Genomic DNA, 19,065 nt, shown 5'->3' on the forward strand with positions numbered 1-19,065 from the left:
TATATATATATATATATATATATATATATATTCCTTTCTTTCCTTGCTTTATAATGAATAATAATAATAATTTCATTTTGTAAGGATGATACTTATACCTTTAAAATGGAATTTCCTATAACAATGTAACAAAATATTTTGTGTCAAAATCAAAAGAGAAAAGAATCTTTTGCTTTAATTCTTGGAAATGTAAGAAACAAGAAAACACCAACACATTTTAGCATTTAATTTTTAGGAAATAAAAGGATCATAATAAGAGCTTTATAAACTGGACATAATCTTACAACTTGATGTTTTCTATTGATGCAAAAATTTGGTAGCTTTATTTTGAAGTTAGATTTTAAATCTAGGACTTTTAAGATTGCTGCTAAATTTGTCATATATATGTCATCAACCAACAATTGCCACAAGTTTTGATTGATGACTCTCAAATAAGTTGTGGCTTTAAAGAATCAATCAAACTAAGTTCTCATAACAAGGAAATAGGAATTTTCATTTGGTTTTTATTTTAACTTTTGACATTACAAGTAGGTAAGGGGCAAATTTCGATTTTACGATTCAATTTTATTAAATTTTGATTCAATTCTTCGATTTAAGAAAAGTGTGCACTGTTTATCAAATTGAAAGACTATATTTATCTTTGTTAAGAACATTGCGCCTCCAAATACTTTTTGATAAAAACAAGAACAAAGACGGTTTCCTTTACATGACATACATTGATAAAAATAGGTTTGAATTCCTTCTAAAAATTAATATTTGAAGTTAACTATTAAATTATAAATTTGTTGCTACTTTGATTTGTCATGAATGATTTAATTATTAATTGACTTTTTAATTTTAGTTAAGGAAATGCCCATAAATAAATAAATACATATATATTTATTTTTTAATTTAATAAAAGTTTTATTCTTCTGTGTATCAAAGTATTGAGACCCTTACACTGAACACCAAACAAAAAAACCATATTTATTCGGTTCGATTTTTCATATTTTATATCCACCCCTACATGTAGTAACTTATAGCATAATGAAATATTCTAATGGGTGCAGTTACTTTTTGAGAAAAAAAGTCGTAAAACTATCAATGATCATGATAAAAGTCAGTCTCACAAAATTGCTTTAAAACATTTAAAATAAGTAAATCCAAATACGAACTAAGAAGAGTACACTACTCTAATCCAAAACAAAAGGTAAATAGGATTGAGTGTTGTTGTAGTGTCTTCTTAACATTCTTTTTTCTTTGAGAGTTTATTCTTCTCCGTGGAGTAAACTTTTTGTAGGGAGTTTTGCCAGTGAAACTATATGTAATCATTAACTATATTTTGAGATCATATACATATATCGTGATTCGCGAGTCTCCCAGAAAAATTTAACACTTGCGTCTATTGTACTTAATCTTACGTTCCAGCTTAAACTCGTGGTTTTAACCATACCAACAAATTCAAGTTTAATTTCCTGGATATCATAACAATGAGCAAGATCATAATGATATATTACTAAAACCAATCCCTATGGATCGAGATGGTCTTAAACTATACTATCTTTGACTAGCGAATCATATAATTTATAGTGTGTTTTGTGCTCACTAATCCTGCAAACGGATAGCCCCAGTACCATAGCATCTACCTCCACCATGAGTGGCATCCTTCAAGGTCTCAAAAGGCAATAATAGTTGCTGCATCTGACCACTCAAAAATACCCTTTTTGAGTAGGGAAGTGAGAGGCTTACTGATCATTCCATCGCCAAGCCTTAATACTGGTTGGCTTGATCCAATCAATCATTTGTCCAGCATAACCAACCCTTTGACATCTGAAAATGCACAATTTTTTGTTACGACCTTAAAGTACGACAGTAAATTTTTACTTCTGAAACTAGTAAAAGCTCTGCTAAAATGATAGTTTATCCTCCCATTTCCATTTTTCAAAACTTTCTTCTGGCTCTTCCCGGCCATATGGAACACACAAAGATGAATGCATGAGTGACGATAACTTCATTTCTTATGTTTCTTTTAGAATTTACACACTGCCAGGTGTTTTTCATATTTTTAGGTGAGGATGATTATTTTGGCATGTTTCTGCAAGGGGGGAAGGGCTAAGAGTTAATGCCAGTTTATTGTCCACCTATTGTTACTTTGGAAGAAATTTCTCAAATTGCTGAGGGTAAGGTCTGTGTACATGACTACATTCTACACTCCCCAAACTTAACTTGTGGGATTTCACTGGGCATGTTGTTTTTGTTGTTGCTGCTGAGAAGGTTATGTGTGTACTTTAGAAGGATAACGAATCATAAAGCCAAAAATTAGAGGGAAATCCAAACCTAACTTGTGGGATTTTACTGGGCATGTTATTGTTGCTGCTGAGAAGATTGTGTGTACTTTCGAAGGATAATGAATCACAAAGCCAAAAATTAGAGGGAAATTTAACCTAGGAAGACGGTCAAATGGCAGAACTTAATATAACCATGAAAACAACCATCTATACGAGATGAGATAAATTACAAGGACTTAAAACAGGAAAACGGAAACACCAAACAAGTTACTTATAAACATTGCATAGAATGTAAGAGAGAAAGTCATTAGCAGTTCCATGCCATATTTGATGGGGAAATACTCAGTTTAGTGATCCGTGTGGATGATGCAACAAAGGCCTTCTATCAAAAGCCTTGTTCATATCAGAAAATGGGAGTCGATGAGTTTATGAACTTCTCCAATTCACAAGGTGGAAGACCCAACATCTATCACTAGAAACAGAGACTCACCCTCATCAATTCAGTTTTAGATTCTCTTCCCACTTATCTAGTGTCTCTTTTTCCTATACCTCGGAGTGTTGTGAAGAAACTGGACAAAATCTGAAGGAATTTTCTTTGGCATGGTTGCAAGGAGAATAAAGGATACAATCTGATTAAATGGGAAGTAGCAATGAAAAATAGGCACTTGGGAGGCTTGGGCATCAAAATGGAGACAGAATAATAGTCACTTGATGAAATGGTTGTGGACATACTGTGAAGAAGATCACGCTTTATGGAAGGAGATCATCACGAGTAAATATGGTGAGAGCAACCAATAGTGCAGCAACAATAGCTCTATGCCCAATGAGTGTGGGGCATGGAGAACAATCAGGGATCTTTGGCCAAAGCTAGAAGAAAACATGATCGAAATAAGTGGGAGATAGGAAAACACAAAGTTCTGGGGAGATGCTTGGAACAACCAGACACCTCTTAAGAACACTTTTCCTGACCTGTTTAGCATATGCAACAACACTGAGGCAACTGTCAAAGAATGTTGGACTGATCAAGGATGGGATCTATCTTTTAGAAGACTGGTGGCCAGTTTGCTTCTTAGACTTGAGGATTTCACAGGCACTACCCTAAATCCAGATTCTATGAATTGGGAACACAATAAAGATGGGATTTTCTCTGTTAAGAGGGCCTACGAAACAGGTAATGCACAGCTAAACGAAGACAACAATTTTTGTGGAACAATGTTTGGAAAAACATAGCACCAACTATATTTAAATGTTTTACTTGGTTGATAGCAAGAAAGGTATGTCTGACACATGGGGTTTTGAGGAAAAAGGGGAAGATTATAGATTCCAGATGTTAACTCCGTGGTGAAACAAATGAAACAAACAGTCACCTTTTTTTACATAGCAAATCCACTACACAATTATGGGCTCTTTTCTTACACTCACGGAAACGAAATGGACCATGCCTGAGTACACTGCAGACCTACTAAGCTGTTGGATCAGAAGAGGAGGAAGCAAGAGCCAGAAGAGATGGTGGAAAATCATCCCACATTGCATTTGGTGGTCTGTATGGAATGAGAGAAATAGTAGAGGCTTTGAAGATAGGTCCAATTTCATTCACACAGTTAAATGGAATTGTATTATATCTTACTATTTTTGGTGTAAAAAGATGGACATAGATGAATTAGAACTAGTAGATCTGTTAGGGTCATTGTAAGTAGTTTCCCTCCTCTTTCTCCCTATTTCTCTCTTGAAGGTTGCCAGCATATCCTTGATGCTGAAGAATACAAGAGAAATGTGACAAACTTGCAAATCATTTACCATATTAACAAATACCAAATAAGAATCTATTTTTCCAAAGTCAAGCCAATACATTTACCACATGCCTATAAGAATCTATTTTCCAAGCTGTTTTCCACTCAAGAAACAAGAGAAATGTGACAAATTGCAAATCATTAGGATACCATCATTGTCTAATCTCATACAAATAAGCACATGACTGTTGTAGCCTCAACCCTTAACAAACTTCATCTGTTAAGAGTCCCACATCTCTGTGGATGGGATTATTCCTTTCTACGTGGTCTTGGAGAACCCTCACCTCACCATTAATTTTTGAGGTTGAATTAGGCCTAAGGTCCATTTCCTCACATGATATCCAAGCCAAACTCATTCAACTCTTGGTTTATCAATTCAATGTTAGGCTTCCTAGTTGTATTGTCCAAGCTCCAATATTCCAATTTGGTGTGGGATGTTAGAGCCCCACATCGGTGTGAGACGGAATTACAGGGAATATTTGTCTCCTAATATATGATTTTAGGGAAATCCTCACTTCATTAGCTAATTTTGGGATTTAGTTAGGGTCGAGGTCCATTTCTTCACATTATCGGAGTGTGGTATTGGCCCAGGCAGATCTGGGGTTTGCTCTGTTCATGCTACCATCCATTACACGGTCCTAGGACTAAATCTGTTGTTAAAACATTTTCTTGAATTGTTTTGAACATTCTCATAACATAACTGCACAGCTTAAAGATCTCTGACCTGCATAACTCTCTCCTGTGTGATATAGTTCCCTTGATTTGAACGCTGGGAATTTCTTCACCCATTCCATCATGAATATATGCATATCCATTGCTGCCAGAGAAAACAAAAAAGGAAAAACATCAGCTTTTAGGTAGGACAATTCTTAAATCTGATATTCAAATACAGTTAATGCTTGATCACAGCATCTAAGTTTCCTTGTTTTACCAGTTTTTGCATCGCCAGTGGTGTAGTCTGAACTTGTATCAGAGTATGACAAGCCTACTCCCACAGGAGATCCAACAAAGAGGATATTTCATGCTACAGTAGACAAAAGACATGGAGTAGTAAGTTCATTCTCTTTACTCATATTGTTCTAAACATGTTACAATCAGCTCTTCCCTACCCTACTTGCATGCCTTTATTCCATGATTTTGTATTTCTTTGAAGACCTCGACCATTACCTGTGGGAATGAATGGTCCCAACTATGTAAAATCACCTCCACCAATTGATGAGCAACCTGGTCCTGAAACACAAACATGTGACATTTTAGTGTTCTTGATTCCGCTTTGCCAGTATTCACCAAATTCATCACATTTTAATTTAAGAAATATTATCCAGGGAAAAATACAATTCTGCAACTCATTTATCACTAGTTTAATTAGGTTTACTGTTCTTGACATTTTAGTGTTCTTGACTCTGCTAATATTCTTTTCTCCATTATTTTCTATATGCTTCACAATAGCCGAGGGTATATCGTAAACAATCTCTCCACCTTCACAAGGGGTAGGGGTAAGGCTGTGTACACATCACCCTACCCAGAGCCCATTTGTGTGGGATTACATTGGTGTGGTATTGTTTAGTTGTATCAGGCTTACTCATTAAAGATGTAAGCTTTCACTCTTATTTTTGAAGTTCTAGGTTGGTTCCATTCAACTACTGTTTTAAGCTCCATCTCACTATTAAATTTGATCGCTTATAAGCATGTGACACTTGGTGCAACCAAGCTGTTTCCTTTTCTCCAAACATCAAAAGAATACTATAAGCCTAAAAAAACATGACACACAACAAACAAAAAACAGAAGTTCGAACCCCAAGCAAATAGTGCTAACAAATAAACTACATGAAAGTACACATAAAATTCCTAGTCACATTTCTTCAAAATGAATCAACAAAAGTTAAAAAGTTTTTTTTTTTTAAAAAAAAACCTCCATTGTGCCAAAGAGTTATAGTTTTATCATCAGGTTTCACCTCAGCTTCAACAAAGTGGTAAAACAAACTCTTCCCAGCTTTCACATTTACATCCATATACCCTGCATATTGCCTAAAACCAACCTTAGGTTGTCCAGACAATGCCTTCACTAAATCCTCCTCTGTATAGCCTTTCCTCCAACTACCGAACCCAAAATGACCAATCCACAAAACCACCACACGCCCATCTCACTAAACTTCAAAAAGATTCAAACTAGCCTCTTTTTCTCTAAAACACTTCAAATTAGGTTCATTCACATGCTCTCCTATTAAAAAAACAAATCTTTATAACAGAAATTCTGTTACACCGATTTCTTATTTTAAGAAAGCAGCAGATATTACATATGCCAGTTCACAACAAAACATAAAGCAAAGGACTGAGTTGATCCAATAAATTAACCAAACGCCAATAAAAATCTATTTTTCCAAGCAGTTCTCCACATAAGAAATGTGACAAACTTGCAAGTCATTAAGGACATGATCATTGCCTAATCTCATACAAACAAGCACATGACTACTGTGGCCTCAACTCTTAACAAACTTCATCAATTAAGAGTCCCACATCTCTGTGGATGGGATGATTTCCTTTCTATGCAGTCCTGGAAAATACTCACCTTACCATAATATTTGAAATAAAATTAGGCCTAAGGTCCATTTCTTCACATGATATGCCAAACCCATTCATCTCTTGGTTTATCGATCAATGTTAGGGTTCCATGTTATATAGTCCATGCTCCAAATATTCCATCTTGGGCGTGGGATGTTAAGAGTCCCATATCAGTGAGGGACGGGACTATTTATCTCCTTGTATGATTTTAGGCAAGCCTCACTTTATTAGTTAGTTGTTGGGGTTGAGTTAGGGTTGAGGTTCATTTCTTCACATTATCGGACTGATGTATTGTCCCAGGCAGTCTGGGGTTTGCTTAGTTCACGCTACCATCCATTACAGATCCTATATCAGCAAAATAGCCTTCATCTTTCATTAATGCAGTCAAATCTTTCAAAAGTGCATGAATATCACCCGCACAAGGATGAAATTTATCCCCTGCGACAAACATATTTGTTTTCTGCCCCACTATAATCCAACTGCAGCCAGGAGGCTTCCTCACTCCTCTCTCTTTCATTTCTTTCCTTAAGAAGTTAACTCCACCCCAATTGCCTGATGCAGCATATATATTAGATAGCAGTATGTATGAAGAAGAATTTTGGGGTTCCAACTCAATAAGCTTTTCAGCAGCCTTCTGTCCCCTTGTATCATCCCCGTGTAATTTGCAAGCACCAAGGTAAGCAGACCATATCATAGCATCTAGTTCAAAATCAAATCTTTCAATAAATTCCTCTGCCTCTTTGAGATTTCCCCAACGACCAAGCAGATCAACCATACAGGCACAGTGATCGGCACGTGGCCGAACATCATAGAGGCTAGTCATATCCTTGAAGAATTGACGACCTTCAGATACCATTCCTGCATGGCTACAAGCAGTCAGAACCCCAAGGAATGTGATATCATCAGGCTTCACAGATGCCTTCTTCATTTCTTCAAAGACTTCCAGTGCATCTTCCGCAAAACCATTCTTTGCAAAGCCAACTATCATAGAGTTCCATGAGATAATGTCTTTCTTGCTGACCATTTCACTAAACACTTGCACTGAACATTTAACATCACCGCATTTAGCATACATATCTATTAGGGAGCTACTGGTCAATTCATCCATGTCAAAACCAGTATGGAAAATGAGACAGTGAATTTTCCTGCCATCCTGCATAGAAGCCAAGGTCGAACACGCTTTTAAGGCACTAGCAAAAGTTGCTTGATCTGGCATTACATTAAACTTGCGCATTTCCTGATAACCAATCAAAGCTTCCTCGCAGCAGTCATTTTGAATATTGCCGGATATCATAGCAGTCCACAGAACTGGGCTATTTAGCTTGGTAAACTCTGAGAAGAGAAAGCTTGCATCTTCTAATTTTCCGGAGTCATAATACATGCCTATCAAAGAGATTGCCAAGAATTCATCATCGTATGAAAATCCAAGCTTTAAAATGAAAGAGTGCAATTGCCTACCAAGCATGTAAGCCTGGTCACTACATGCATCTAGAATGCTAGCAAATGTCACCTCCGAAGGCCTAAGTCCTTCAACAAGCATATTATGGAATAAACGCACCGCATAATTAATGTTTTTCTGAGCATAGCCAGAAATTAAAGCATTAGTAGACACCACACTTCGATCAGGAAGACAAAAGAAAACCTCACTGGCAGAAGTAATGTCACCACACTTGCAATACATGTCAACAAGGGAGCTTCCAGCAAAAAGGCCACTTTCTAGACCATATTTGACCAGCAAGGAATGAACTTGTTTCCCTTTATTAAGATCGTGTATATTGGCACAGGCACTGAGTACACTAGCCAAACATGCCTCATCAGGAATAATCCTTTCCAATGTCATTTTGTGGAACATGTTAAAAGCTTCTTCTTCTTCTTCGTCCTGTACATAGCCAACTATTATTGCATTCCATGAAATATGGTCTCTCGTTAGCATTTTGTCAAACTGCCGCCTGGCATCACCTAGAGCCCCACATTTGGCATACATGTCTATTAATGCATTTCCAACAAATAAATTAGATGCAAATTTATTCTTCATGATAATTGAGTGCAGTTGCCGCCCCATTTCCACATCTTCCAAACAAGCACATGCACTCAGTATGCTAGTGTAAGTATACTCATCGGTTTCAAAAGTAGAAAGTCTCATACTCCTGAACAACTCCACAACTTTACAAGCACTGCCATTCTGTGCATAACCTGCAAGCAATGCATTCCACAACACCTCATTTTTCTCTCCCAAGCTATTAAATATTTCACTAGCAGCTTCCATCTTTTGACATTTGGCATACATATTAATCAAAGAACTCCCAACGTAGACGTTGGATTCTAATCCCTGTTTAACTGCCACAGCATGGACCTGCAAGCCAAAGGATAAATTTGCAACGCTTGCAGTTGCACTCAAAACACTTCCCAAGGTAGAACGAGTGGGTCGAATGCTAGCTTTGATCATGTCTTGAAAAAACTGTATAGCTTCCACCTCTTTCCCTCCCTTGGCATGACCAGAAATCATCACATTCCACGCCACAACATTTGGACTGGTCATCTGAGTAAACAATTGACAAGCAGCATCAAGCCTACCTAGTCCCACACATGCATTTATGATGGTCACGGATGCCACTTGATCCGGCACACACCCTCGTTCCTGCATCTCCTCAAAAACCTCCATTGCCTTTTGAGGTAGACCTGCTTGAATATAAGCAGAAATCATTGCTGTCCAAGAAACATTGTCCGGCTCCACCGCCCCATCAAAGATTCTCCGAGCATCAATCAAATAACCACATTTTGCATACATATCAATAAGAGAACCCTCAGAGAAAGAATCAAATTCAAATCCTGTTTTCACCACACTACAATGCACTTGTTTTCCAATCTCAACCTCCACTAGCCTAGCACAAGCAGACAAAACAATAGCATAACTAAACTGATTCGGCCACACTCCAGAATTCCACATCGACCCAAAAGCTTCTACAACATTCTCCAACAACCCATTTCGCGAATACATCAATATAATCGAATTCCAAGCCATACCATCCTTGTTCTCAAGCCAGAAAAATGCTTTCTCAGCCGAAACCATGTCCCCACATTTGGCGTATAAATCCACAATGGAATTCCCCAAATGTCCTTGTGAAGCAAACCCAAGCTTCAGGCTCTGCAAATGGATGGTTTTGCAAGCTTTCACAGCACGTGCAGCTCTCTGGGGCATTTCGTCGAACACCCGGCGGGACTGAAGGTTCTTGCATTCCTGTAGACATATTTTCAGGAGATTGTCGTATAGGAGAGTAACTGGAGCTGATTGAGGTTCTGGGTCTTCGTTTCTGGACTGTTTCGCCTGCGTCGTTGCCGAGAATTTGCGACGGCGATGGAGCAGTAGAGAATATTGTCTGAGAGAGGAAACTATGTGACGCATCGACAAAAATTCGATTGGGTCGTTTTGGCGGTTAAATTGATAGCCGTATAAATAAATTGTTATTGCACACAATTTGTTAATTTAATAAAATTTGATGTAAATACCAAGTATATAGAAATTAATCATAAGATTACATAAAAACTTACACTTGTTTGCCTTTTATAATTTAATACGTAATGCATAAATAAATCTTGTTTATGTGAATATAGTATAAAATTTATATTCAGAACAAGAGATACATAAAAAAATGAACAGTTTAGTTTTAGAGAAGGGTTTAAAAAAGTAGAAATAGATTAAAATTCTTGAGGGGAAAAAGAGGATTTGATTAAGTATTAAGTAGTCGAAAAACCTTAAATTAAATATCAAATATAAGTAAATTAATGAGATTTATAATAAATATGAGTTTGAAGTTTTCTTATGAGTCTCGAAATTTTTTATTACAGTGACTCAATATCTATTGTGTATCAATAAAATATCGACAATAAAATAAAAACTAAGCAAATGTTTAAATGAAATGAGAAATGAAAACAATTGTTTATATGGAGCTTGTAAATTGTAACATAAGTGATTATTTAATAATGAATTAAGAATTATTCATTTTATTCCTTGCTAAACATATATGGTTTCAACCCATAGTTCATAAGATACTTTTTTTATAAATACTATTGTAAATTGAATTACTTGTGGAATAAAGTGAAGTCCATTTATTTGACACACCTACATTATTTTGGAAAAATATGTTACTCCCAAATAATTAAGTTGTCTAATTTATTTCTATCAAAAAGTTAAATAGAATAACGCAAAAAGATGAATTACTCTATTATTATTATTTGAAGAAATGGCAGAACTTTTAGTTAACTATTATTTTCTTTCATGTGTTTTAAAAATATTGTTAACAAAAATAGTTGTAATATGTTAAATTTATTTCAAAAGATACCTTTAGAAAAAAAAAAAGATCAACCGTGCTGAGTTAAAACGAACATTATTAGATATGATCCTCATGCTCTGAGCTTCTAATTCTTTTTTTTTTCTTAGCTTAGGAATAATTTAATTTTTATTATTATTTTCCGATGTATCAATGGATTTATTTTTAGGAGAAATGATAGGGGACCAATATATCCACCTTCACGAATATCAATCAGGTGGAAGTCGAAAAATGACTGAGAATCTATTGATCGTATTCAAGTTTTCGGCATTTTTGATTTATAGAGAAGTAAAAAAATAGTAATGTTTTATAGATAAATTTATCAAGTTGAGTACCGTTTTGAGAATGAACAACTTGCTTTCTTTATTTCATTCAAAGATATTTAATTTAAGATAAAAGAGAAGTTACTTGACATATGTTCCCCTATCTCTATCACACTGTCAATCTAGGAAATCTTTTTCTTCAGCTACTTCAAAGCCAATTATCAATGCAATGGTTTTGTTTCTTCCTGTTTATATAGGAAGTCCCTAATATTCATCCTCACTCAAGTAACTATACCTATAACCAACTTTAAAGTGCTCAGTGGAGGCTTTTTCCTAGTCGTCGATGGAGGGACGTGTGTTGTTTGGGAGCCTCCGGCCACGTATAAATGAACTAAACAGATGCAAAGCTCTTGCAGGTTGTGCATATGGTACCATATGTGCAGCACCTCTAACAGTGGCAAAGGTCAACAGATTGCCATACTCCGTTTGCCATCCTCCCACCTGTTTAAAAGACAAACAAATGGTTATACTTACAGCTTCTCATCAACCGTTGGTGGAACTTGGAAGGAAGTGTTTGATATCAGAGGAGAGCGTGTTACCTGTCCTTTGTGAAACCAAGCTCCATAAGGGACTGTAATCTTGAACCCCATGTCATGAGCTAGCTCGCGTACAAGGGTCCTGGATCCAAGCAATGGCACAACAGAATCTTGGTCTCCGCTGCAAGCGAGTATAATTCAGAATCAAGCACCGTTGACTTTGGTACTAGGAAAAACGGAACAAGATTATGGATTTTTGTCTATTTTGGATTCTTTACCTGAAAACCCAAACAGGAATATGGTTTTCGATTATTCTTTTGAGCAACGGAAGAATATTGATGTTTCCATCTGTGTCGCTGTACTTCAGAACACTGCAATCGAAGTCATAATCCATTTAGTTATAATCTACAAATACCTTATAATGGTTCATTAAATCTATGGGCCTTGACATAGTAGGTTTAGAAGTCGAAGGCTCTAAATTGCTAGTGAAATAGTTAATATCAAAGATGTTATCAGTTATTGCGTGTCTGTTTATGGTTCAATATTGTGGACTTGATAATTTACAGACTTACTTGCTGCACATCGACCAGGTATAAGGCAAGTTCGTCCTATTTGCGTGAAGGGCTTTCTGAACCTCTGGAAGGTTAAAATAGAAACGCCTTTCATAGCTCATGCACACATCAACACCTACACTAATTTTAGTAGCCTGCAAAGGGAACTATTAAGTTCCAGTAGAAACACAGCTATAAAGAAGTTGAGTGAAGGGAACCAGATACCATTTTCTTTAATCGCAGCTCTTGTTCCACTATAGACGGATAGCACACATCAAGGATCACATCATAGTTATTTATATATTCACCAACAATGGTATTTGCTTCAGATATGGCATTATTGCATGCTTGTGAAACATTGTGTGGACTGCCAAAGGTATAATCGTCAAAGTCACACTGATTCATAATTGTTAGGCCTACTTCATCAGAAATCATTCCATGAGACCAAAAGTATTCATAGGTTGCGGGAACATCACGATCAAGTCTCAGAAGTGGATTCCCAATCTGACAAAGAAAATGAAAATGTTTAACGAACATACACACAGAAAAATTGCTTCAGATAAGAATGAAGATAAAGAAATTAATTAAGGTATGCATAAGGGGGGTAAAAAGTCCGCTTACTGCAACTCCTTTAATGTTGAACTTGTATTCCTTTGAGTGCTCATTGTGGTCTAAAAGAGCAGCAGCTAACTGTGGAATGTAATGCCCTGAACAAGAAAAGGTAAAACATTGTCAGCCCGGGGGATATTACCAGCAAGAAGAGAAAGAGCAGAACAATATCACGAATTTCATTTCATGACAAGCAAACTGTAGATCAGCACCCTGCTACGAACAAGCTTAGGAGTAAATCCCCTTCCCCGAGAAGTCTAAGCGTCAAAGCACTCCTTATAAACCACTAGGCAGAGGGACCAGTTGAAGAAGGACGAGCTAAATGAAAATAATAATAAGATGGTAACCAAAAGCAACATGTTTTCGGTTTTTCATAGTTTCCCTACAGTTCTCTTCAAGCTTCAACAGCAATTACAGAACTATGCAATCTTCATAACTTTGATAGTTCAAAATCAGAATAGAAGATAAGTTTGAATTTAAAAGGTCTAAACAAGTTTTGAGTCTATAGGACTCTCCACTATACAGAGGAGAGTGTGGGGCAATTTCTTGGTTCTCTCTTCCAATTTTTAGAACAAAAATTGCAAAAAAGATCAATAAGAGAAGTACTTTTGTCAAGATAATAAGAAGTTCAAAGTACTAAGACACCCAAATTTTCTATTGGAAAAAATTCGTTGTTCAAGCATTTTTTCTTGAATTGTTTTGAACATTCTCATAACATTATTGCACATCTTAAATCTCTGACCTGCATAACTCTCTCCTGTGAGATATAGTTCCCTTGATTTGAATGCCGGGAATTTCTTCACCCATTCCATCATGAACATATGCATATCCATTGCTGCCAGTAGAAACAAGGAATAACAGCAGCTATTAGGTAGGATTAACTCTTAAATCTGATATTCAAATACAGCTAATGCTTGATCACAGCATCTTTGCTTATTTGTTTTACCAGTCTTTGCATCACCAGTGGTATAGTCTGAACTTGTATTTGAGTACGACCATCCTACTCCAGCTGGAGATTCAACAAAGAGGAGATTTGATGCTACAGTAGACAAAGACATGAAGTGGTAAGTTCATTTTCATTACTCGATATTGTTCTAAACATGTTATAATCAGCTACTCCCTACCCTACTCAGCATACCTTTATTCCATGATTTTGAATTTCTTCGAAGACCTCTACCGTCACCTGTGGGAAAGAATGGTCCCAACTCTGTAAAAGCACCTCCACCAATTGATGAGCAACCTGGCCCTGAAACATAAACATGAGATATTTTAGTGTTCTTGACTCTTGCCTTGACATAATTCACCAAATTCATAGCATAAGAGAAGTACAGGAAAAAGTACATTTCTGCAATTTATTTATCACTAGTTTAGTATCAGGCTTACTGTTCTTGACATTATAGTTTTCTTGACTCTGCTACTGTTCTTTTCCTCCATTATTTTCTATATGCTTCAGTTGAGCCGACGGTCTATCAGAGGGGTAAGGCTGCATACACATCACCCTCCTAAACCCCACTTGTGAAATTACACCGAGCATGTAATTGTTTAGTTTAATGGCAGCACTCATTTAAGATGTAAACTTTCACTCTATTACAAGTTCACTCTAATTATTGAAGCGCTAGATTGGTTCAATTCATATACAGTTTTAAGCTCCAACTCACTATATCAAATTCAATCTCTTGTAAGCTTGTGACACTTGGTCCAAACATCAAAAGAATACATAAAGCCTTTTTTAAAATAAAAAAAAAGCAACAAACAAAAAACAAAAGCTCAAACCCCAAGCAAATAGTACTACCAAATAAACTACATGAAAGTACACAGAAAATTCCTAGTCACATTTCTTTAGAATGAATCAACAAAAGTTAAAAAGTTGGAAAAAAAAAAGAACACACCTCCATTGAGCCAAAGAGTTAGAGGTTTCTCATCAGGTTTCACCTCAGCTTCAACAAAGTAGTAAAACAAACTCCTCCCAGCTTTCACATCCACATCTACATACCCTGCATATTGCCTAAAACCAACCTTAGGTTGTCCAGGCAATGCCTTCACTAAATCCTCCTCTGGATACCCTTTTCCTCCAATTACCAAACCCAAAATGACCAATCCACAAAACCACCACACACCCATCTCACTAAACCTCATAAAGATTCAATCTTTACCCTCTTTTTCTCTAAAACACTTCAAATTAGGCTCATTCACATCCTCTGTTATTAAAAAAAAATCAAATCTTTATAACAAAAAGAGGAAAAGGGGATAAGAAAAGCACGTGAATTCCGGATGCTTTATAAACAGAAAGCTATTTTTTACTATATATAGATAATTATTAACAAGAAAACTAAATAGGTAAGAAGTAGGATAGAATGAGAGTTTGCAGGTATATGGTTCTTGGGGTTGGTGAGTTGTGCGGTGGTGTTATGATGAGGTTAAAAAGGCTGTGGCAGCATTGCTGGCATTTTCTTTTCTTTATAGAGTGAGAGAAGAAGAAGAAGAAATAGACGTTATGAAGTTGCAGTCTTGCAGACCAGTGGGTGAGTATTTACCCCACCCCCACCTCAAAATAGGGGGTATAACCATAGAATTGTGAATTTTGGGTAGTTCAGATCTTTCTTTTTGTTTTTCGATCGATCCAATGTTCGAATCTTACATTAAAATTTCGATTAAATTTAAATTATGTATTTTTAATTAAAAAATTTTATATTTAAAGTTGAAATTCGAAATATTTAATTAAAAATAAAGTAGAATGCATCACAATCCATGTGGTGGCTACATAATAGTTCAAATATATTTTGACAGCTTATTAATCTGGTCAATAGAATATTTTGCTTTCAGAATTTGATTGATGAAAATAGAAATATTAATCGACTTATGAGTTAATTATTTAGATTGATATTAGCTTATAAATGTATGATTATTAGATTTTGACAGCTTATTAATCTAGTCAATAGAAAATATATATATATTGATTTTATATATGTTTAGATTCATAGGACTAAAATTAAATTAAATTTGTTTTAGTATTTAAATAGATTTTATATATGTTTAGATTCATTGGACCAAAATTAAATTAAATTTGTTTTAGTATATAATAGATTCACATATATTTGATTCTCTAGCTTACATTTTTCCTACTTAGTTTTTGCTATTTTCCTTTCTTGCTCACCTCTCGCAGATATATGTATGTGATTCGCATATATTTGGGGATTTGACTCGCTTTTCTTCTATTTCGCTTGCATCTCTTTTTATCTCGATCGTCTCTTCGTATTTTAGTGTATTGATAGCAAAAATATATGTATCCAGATGTATCTGGTATTAAAAAAATATATATTCAGTTTATTGGATTATAGATAAAATTAGATTAATTTCGACTAAGACCATTTAGATAATGATATGTGTCCATCTATTTGCTATAAGGTTATGTACAACTCAAAAAATTTACAATAGGAATATGAATAATCTCAGTATAACGAAAAAATATTGACATACCAATAATAATACTTCAAATCTATATTTATCATTTTTATTTTACCTAATAAATAAATATTATCAGATTTTGAGTATGAATCGACATATGCTCCAAACCAATAAATAGGAGAAGCTACTTTAAGGAATTACAATTATAGTTTCATTTAATTAATCATAGGAGTCACAAGACAAATCTTAGCCAAACAATGATAATCTGACATTAATTTTATTTAATGCCGATATACATATAAAATAGGGACAACATCTTTATAACTTTTTGCTTTTTTTATTTTAAAAATGATTTTATTCTTTTTGTATAAAAAAAAGTTACAGAAAAGGTGTTTTTTCTAACCAATAGTATATGCTAATAATTAAAATAATTCAAATCCAGGTAATAAAAAGTGAAGCTAATTATTTCCCCACGGCTCAAGTTTGAATTAAAGGGAAATAAAAAGAGACAATATTTTTTTTATATATTAGTTATAAAATAAATTATTTGGTTCCTTGCTTATCAAATCAATTCTCTACTCGAAAAAGATTCAACTGTTATTTTAATAGATATTTTTATAGCAATCAACCAAATAAGAAAAAAATGTCGATTTCAACAAAAATATATTTTTTATTAATAAATTGTTTTAACAAGAAATTTCTAATTAAATCGCGATAGAAAAACTTTCATTGTGTGACTCACTCTTCCATACTAACAATATAAAAGAAGACAAAATTAGAAGCTTCACATGACCTTTACCTAGTTGTGAACACAGCTTTACAAGAGTAGGAAAAAAAAATAGTCTTGTGAAAATCGAACTTTTTAACACATAAATATAATAATTATTTGGCAGTTCTATGGAAATTAATATTATCACTCAATTCCAAATTAATAGATTATTGTGCCTTGCAAGTATAAAATATTTGCAATTGCAAGCTGGATGATATAAGTACAAAAACATATAGACATGGCATAAGCTTATTTAATATTATTCTTATAAGTGATTATGTTTTTGTTATCAGGAACAAAGTTTTTTCTTGATTAATTATTAATTATTTAATTACATAGTATAAATGGTGAGATAAATAATTCTAAATTTAAATATAATCAAATATTATATTAAAATTTTGATTTTAAATAATTTTTTTATCTCAAAATTATTTATTTTTATCTCTCATATCGATCGGCCTCGAAGATAATAGACCAACAACTGAATTAGAAACATAAATTAAGTTGAATAAGTTTATATCTTGGTTGGGAAGTTTTTACTTGAAAAGAATTTATTAATACTTGGACAAGTGGTTGAGCCTTCTTTGTCAATGAGGAATCAATTGATATCTTTGTTTGAAAAATTATGATGTATAAATATAAGGGTGAAATCAAATTATTAGCTATAAATTTAAATATGTTATAAATCCATTAAATAAGTGGATAGTCCATAAAGTTAGTACATGAACAACCATTCATATTCACTAGGTTACATGAACCTTTTTGGATAAGTATGTATCTATTTATTATGATACTTAATATGGTGACCTTTGGAATGATTTCTCACTCTATAAATAGGGTTGTTCATTCACTATTGTAATATATACATATGAAACTTATATATACTTGAATAAAAGAAAGTCTTCTCCTACATCTATTTCTCTTGTCTTCTTCTTATAATCTTGATTTTACAACACGTTATCAGCACGAGTCTCTACCAGTTCAAGTAAAGACTTTCAAAGCCTCGGAGGTAAGAATTTCCTTTATTTTTAAATAATGTCTAATCTTTCTAAACTTGAATTTCTTGCTCTAGACATATCGGGAAAAAGCTATCTATCATGGGCACTCGATGCAGAAATTCATCTTAATGCGATGGGTCTAGCAGACACCATCCAAGAAAATAATCAAGCATCGAATCAAAACCGTGCTAAGGCGATGATATTTCTCCGTCATCACCTTGATGAGGGTTTGAAAATGGAATATCTCACTGTTAAGGATCCTCTGGTGTTGTGGAACAATTTAAAAGATAGATATGACCACCTGAAGTTGGTTGTCCTTCCACAGGCACGTTATGATTGGATCCACTTGAGACTTCAAGATTTTAAATCTATCAGTGAGTATAACTCTTCTATGTTTAAAATTATCTCACAATTAAAATTATGTGGAGAAAATATCACTGACCATGATATGCTGGAAAAAACGTTTTCCACTTTCCCTGCCTCGAGTATGCTTCTGCAGCAGCAATACCGAGAAATGGGATTTAAAAAGTATTCCGAATTAATCTCACATCTCCTTGTTGCTGAACAACATAATGATTTACTGATGAAAAATCATGAAAGTCGACCTACTGGTTCTATGCCATTTCCTGAAGTAAATACGGCAAATTTTCACCAATCTAAGCGTGAAAAAGGTCGTGGCCCCAGTCGTGGCCGTGGTCGTGGTCGAGGAAGAAATCTCAATCATGGTGATCGTCTTGCACTAAATAATAACATTCAACACCAGCAGTGTAAAAAGAAGAATGAAAAACATGACGTAGTGCAGAAGAAAAATTCAGACAACAAATGTTATCGATGTGGAGGAAAAGGACATTGGTCACGTACCTGTCGTACGCCAAGGCACCTGGTTGAGTTATATCAAGCTTCCCTGAAGGAGGTGAAAAATAACGCAGAAGCCAACTTTATCACGGAAGATACTGTTGAACCCATGCATCTAGATGTAGCGGATTT

General features: G+C 34.8%; 2 protein-coding genes across 6 annotated transcripts; both read right to left on the minus strand.

Annotated features, from left to right (window-relative positions):
- Positions 1–1,363: 1,363 nt before the first annotated feature.
- Positions 1,364–10,206, minus strand: LOC107016117 (pentatricopeptide repeat-containing protein At3g09040, mitochondrial). Of its 5 annotated transcripts, XM_015216604.2 has the most exons (6): positions 8,078–10,206; positions 6,627–8,002; positions 5,225–5,287; positions 4,989–5,081; positions 4,782–4,874; positions 1,364–1,809 (listed from the first exon to the last, which is right to left on the minus strand). In XM_015216604.2, exons 1-2 carry the CDS (start codon positions 10,020–10,022, stop codon positions 6,936–6,938), a joined length of 3,012 nt encoding a protein of 1,003 aa, XP_015072090.1. In that variant the 5' UTR covers positions 10,023–10,206; the 3' UTR covers positions 1,364–1,809; positions 4,782–4,874; positions 4,989–5,081; positions 5,225–5,287; positions 6,627–6,935. The 5 variants fall into 5 exon arrangements, with proteins under 5 accessions (XP_015072090.1, XP_015072089.1, XP_027771916.1 ...); XM_015216603.2 differs by having other exon boundaries at positions 6,632–10,205; XM_027916115.1 differs by having other exon boundaries at positions 5,167–5,287; positions 6,632–10,205.
- Positions 10,207–11,284: 1,078 nt separating this feature from the next.
- On the minus strand, positions 11,285–15,471 carry LOC107018343 (serine carboxypeptidase-like 42). Its single transcript, XM_015218806.1, has 10 exons — positions 14,796–15,471; positions 14,045–14,152; positions 13,853–13,945; positions 13,649–13,741; positions 12,919–13,004; positions 12,523–12,801; positions 12,319–12,452; positions 12,025–12,117; positions 11,810–11,927; positions 11,285–11,711 (listed from the first exon to the last, which is right to left on the minus strand). Exons 1-10 carry the CDS (start codon positions 15,040–15,042, stop codon positions 11,544–11,546), a joined length of 1,419 nt encoding a protein of 472 aa, XP_015074292.1. The 5' UTR covers positions 15,043–15,471; the 3' UTR covers positions 11,285–11,543.
- Between the last annotated feature and the right edge of the window lie 3,594 nt (positions 15,472–19,065).

The sequence above is a fragment of the Solanum pennellii genome, chromosome 4 (genome assembly GCF_001406875.1).
Source record: "Solanum pennellii chromosome 4, SPENNV200".
In the NCBI taxonomy this organism is placed as follows: Eukaryota; Viridiplantae; Streptophyta; class Magnoliopsida; order Solanales; family Solanaceae; genus Solanum; species Solanum pennellii.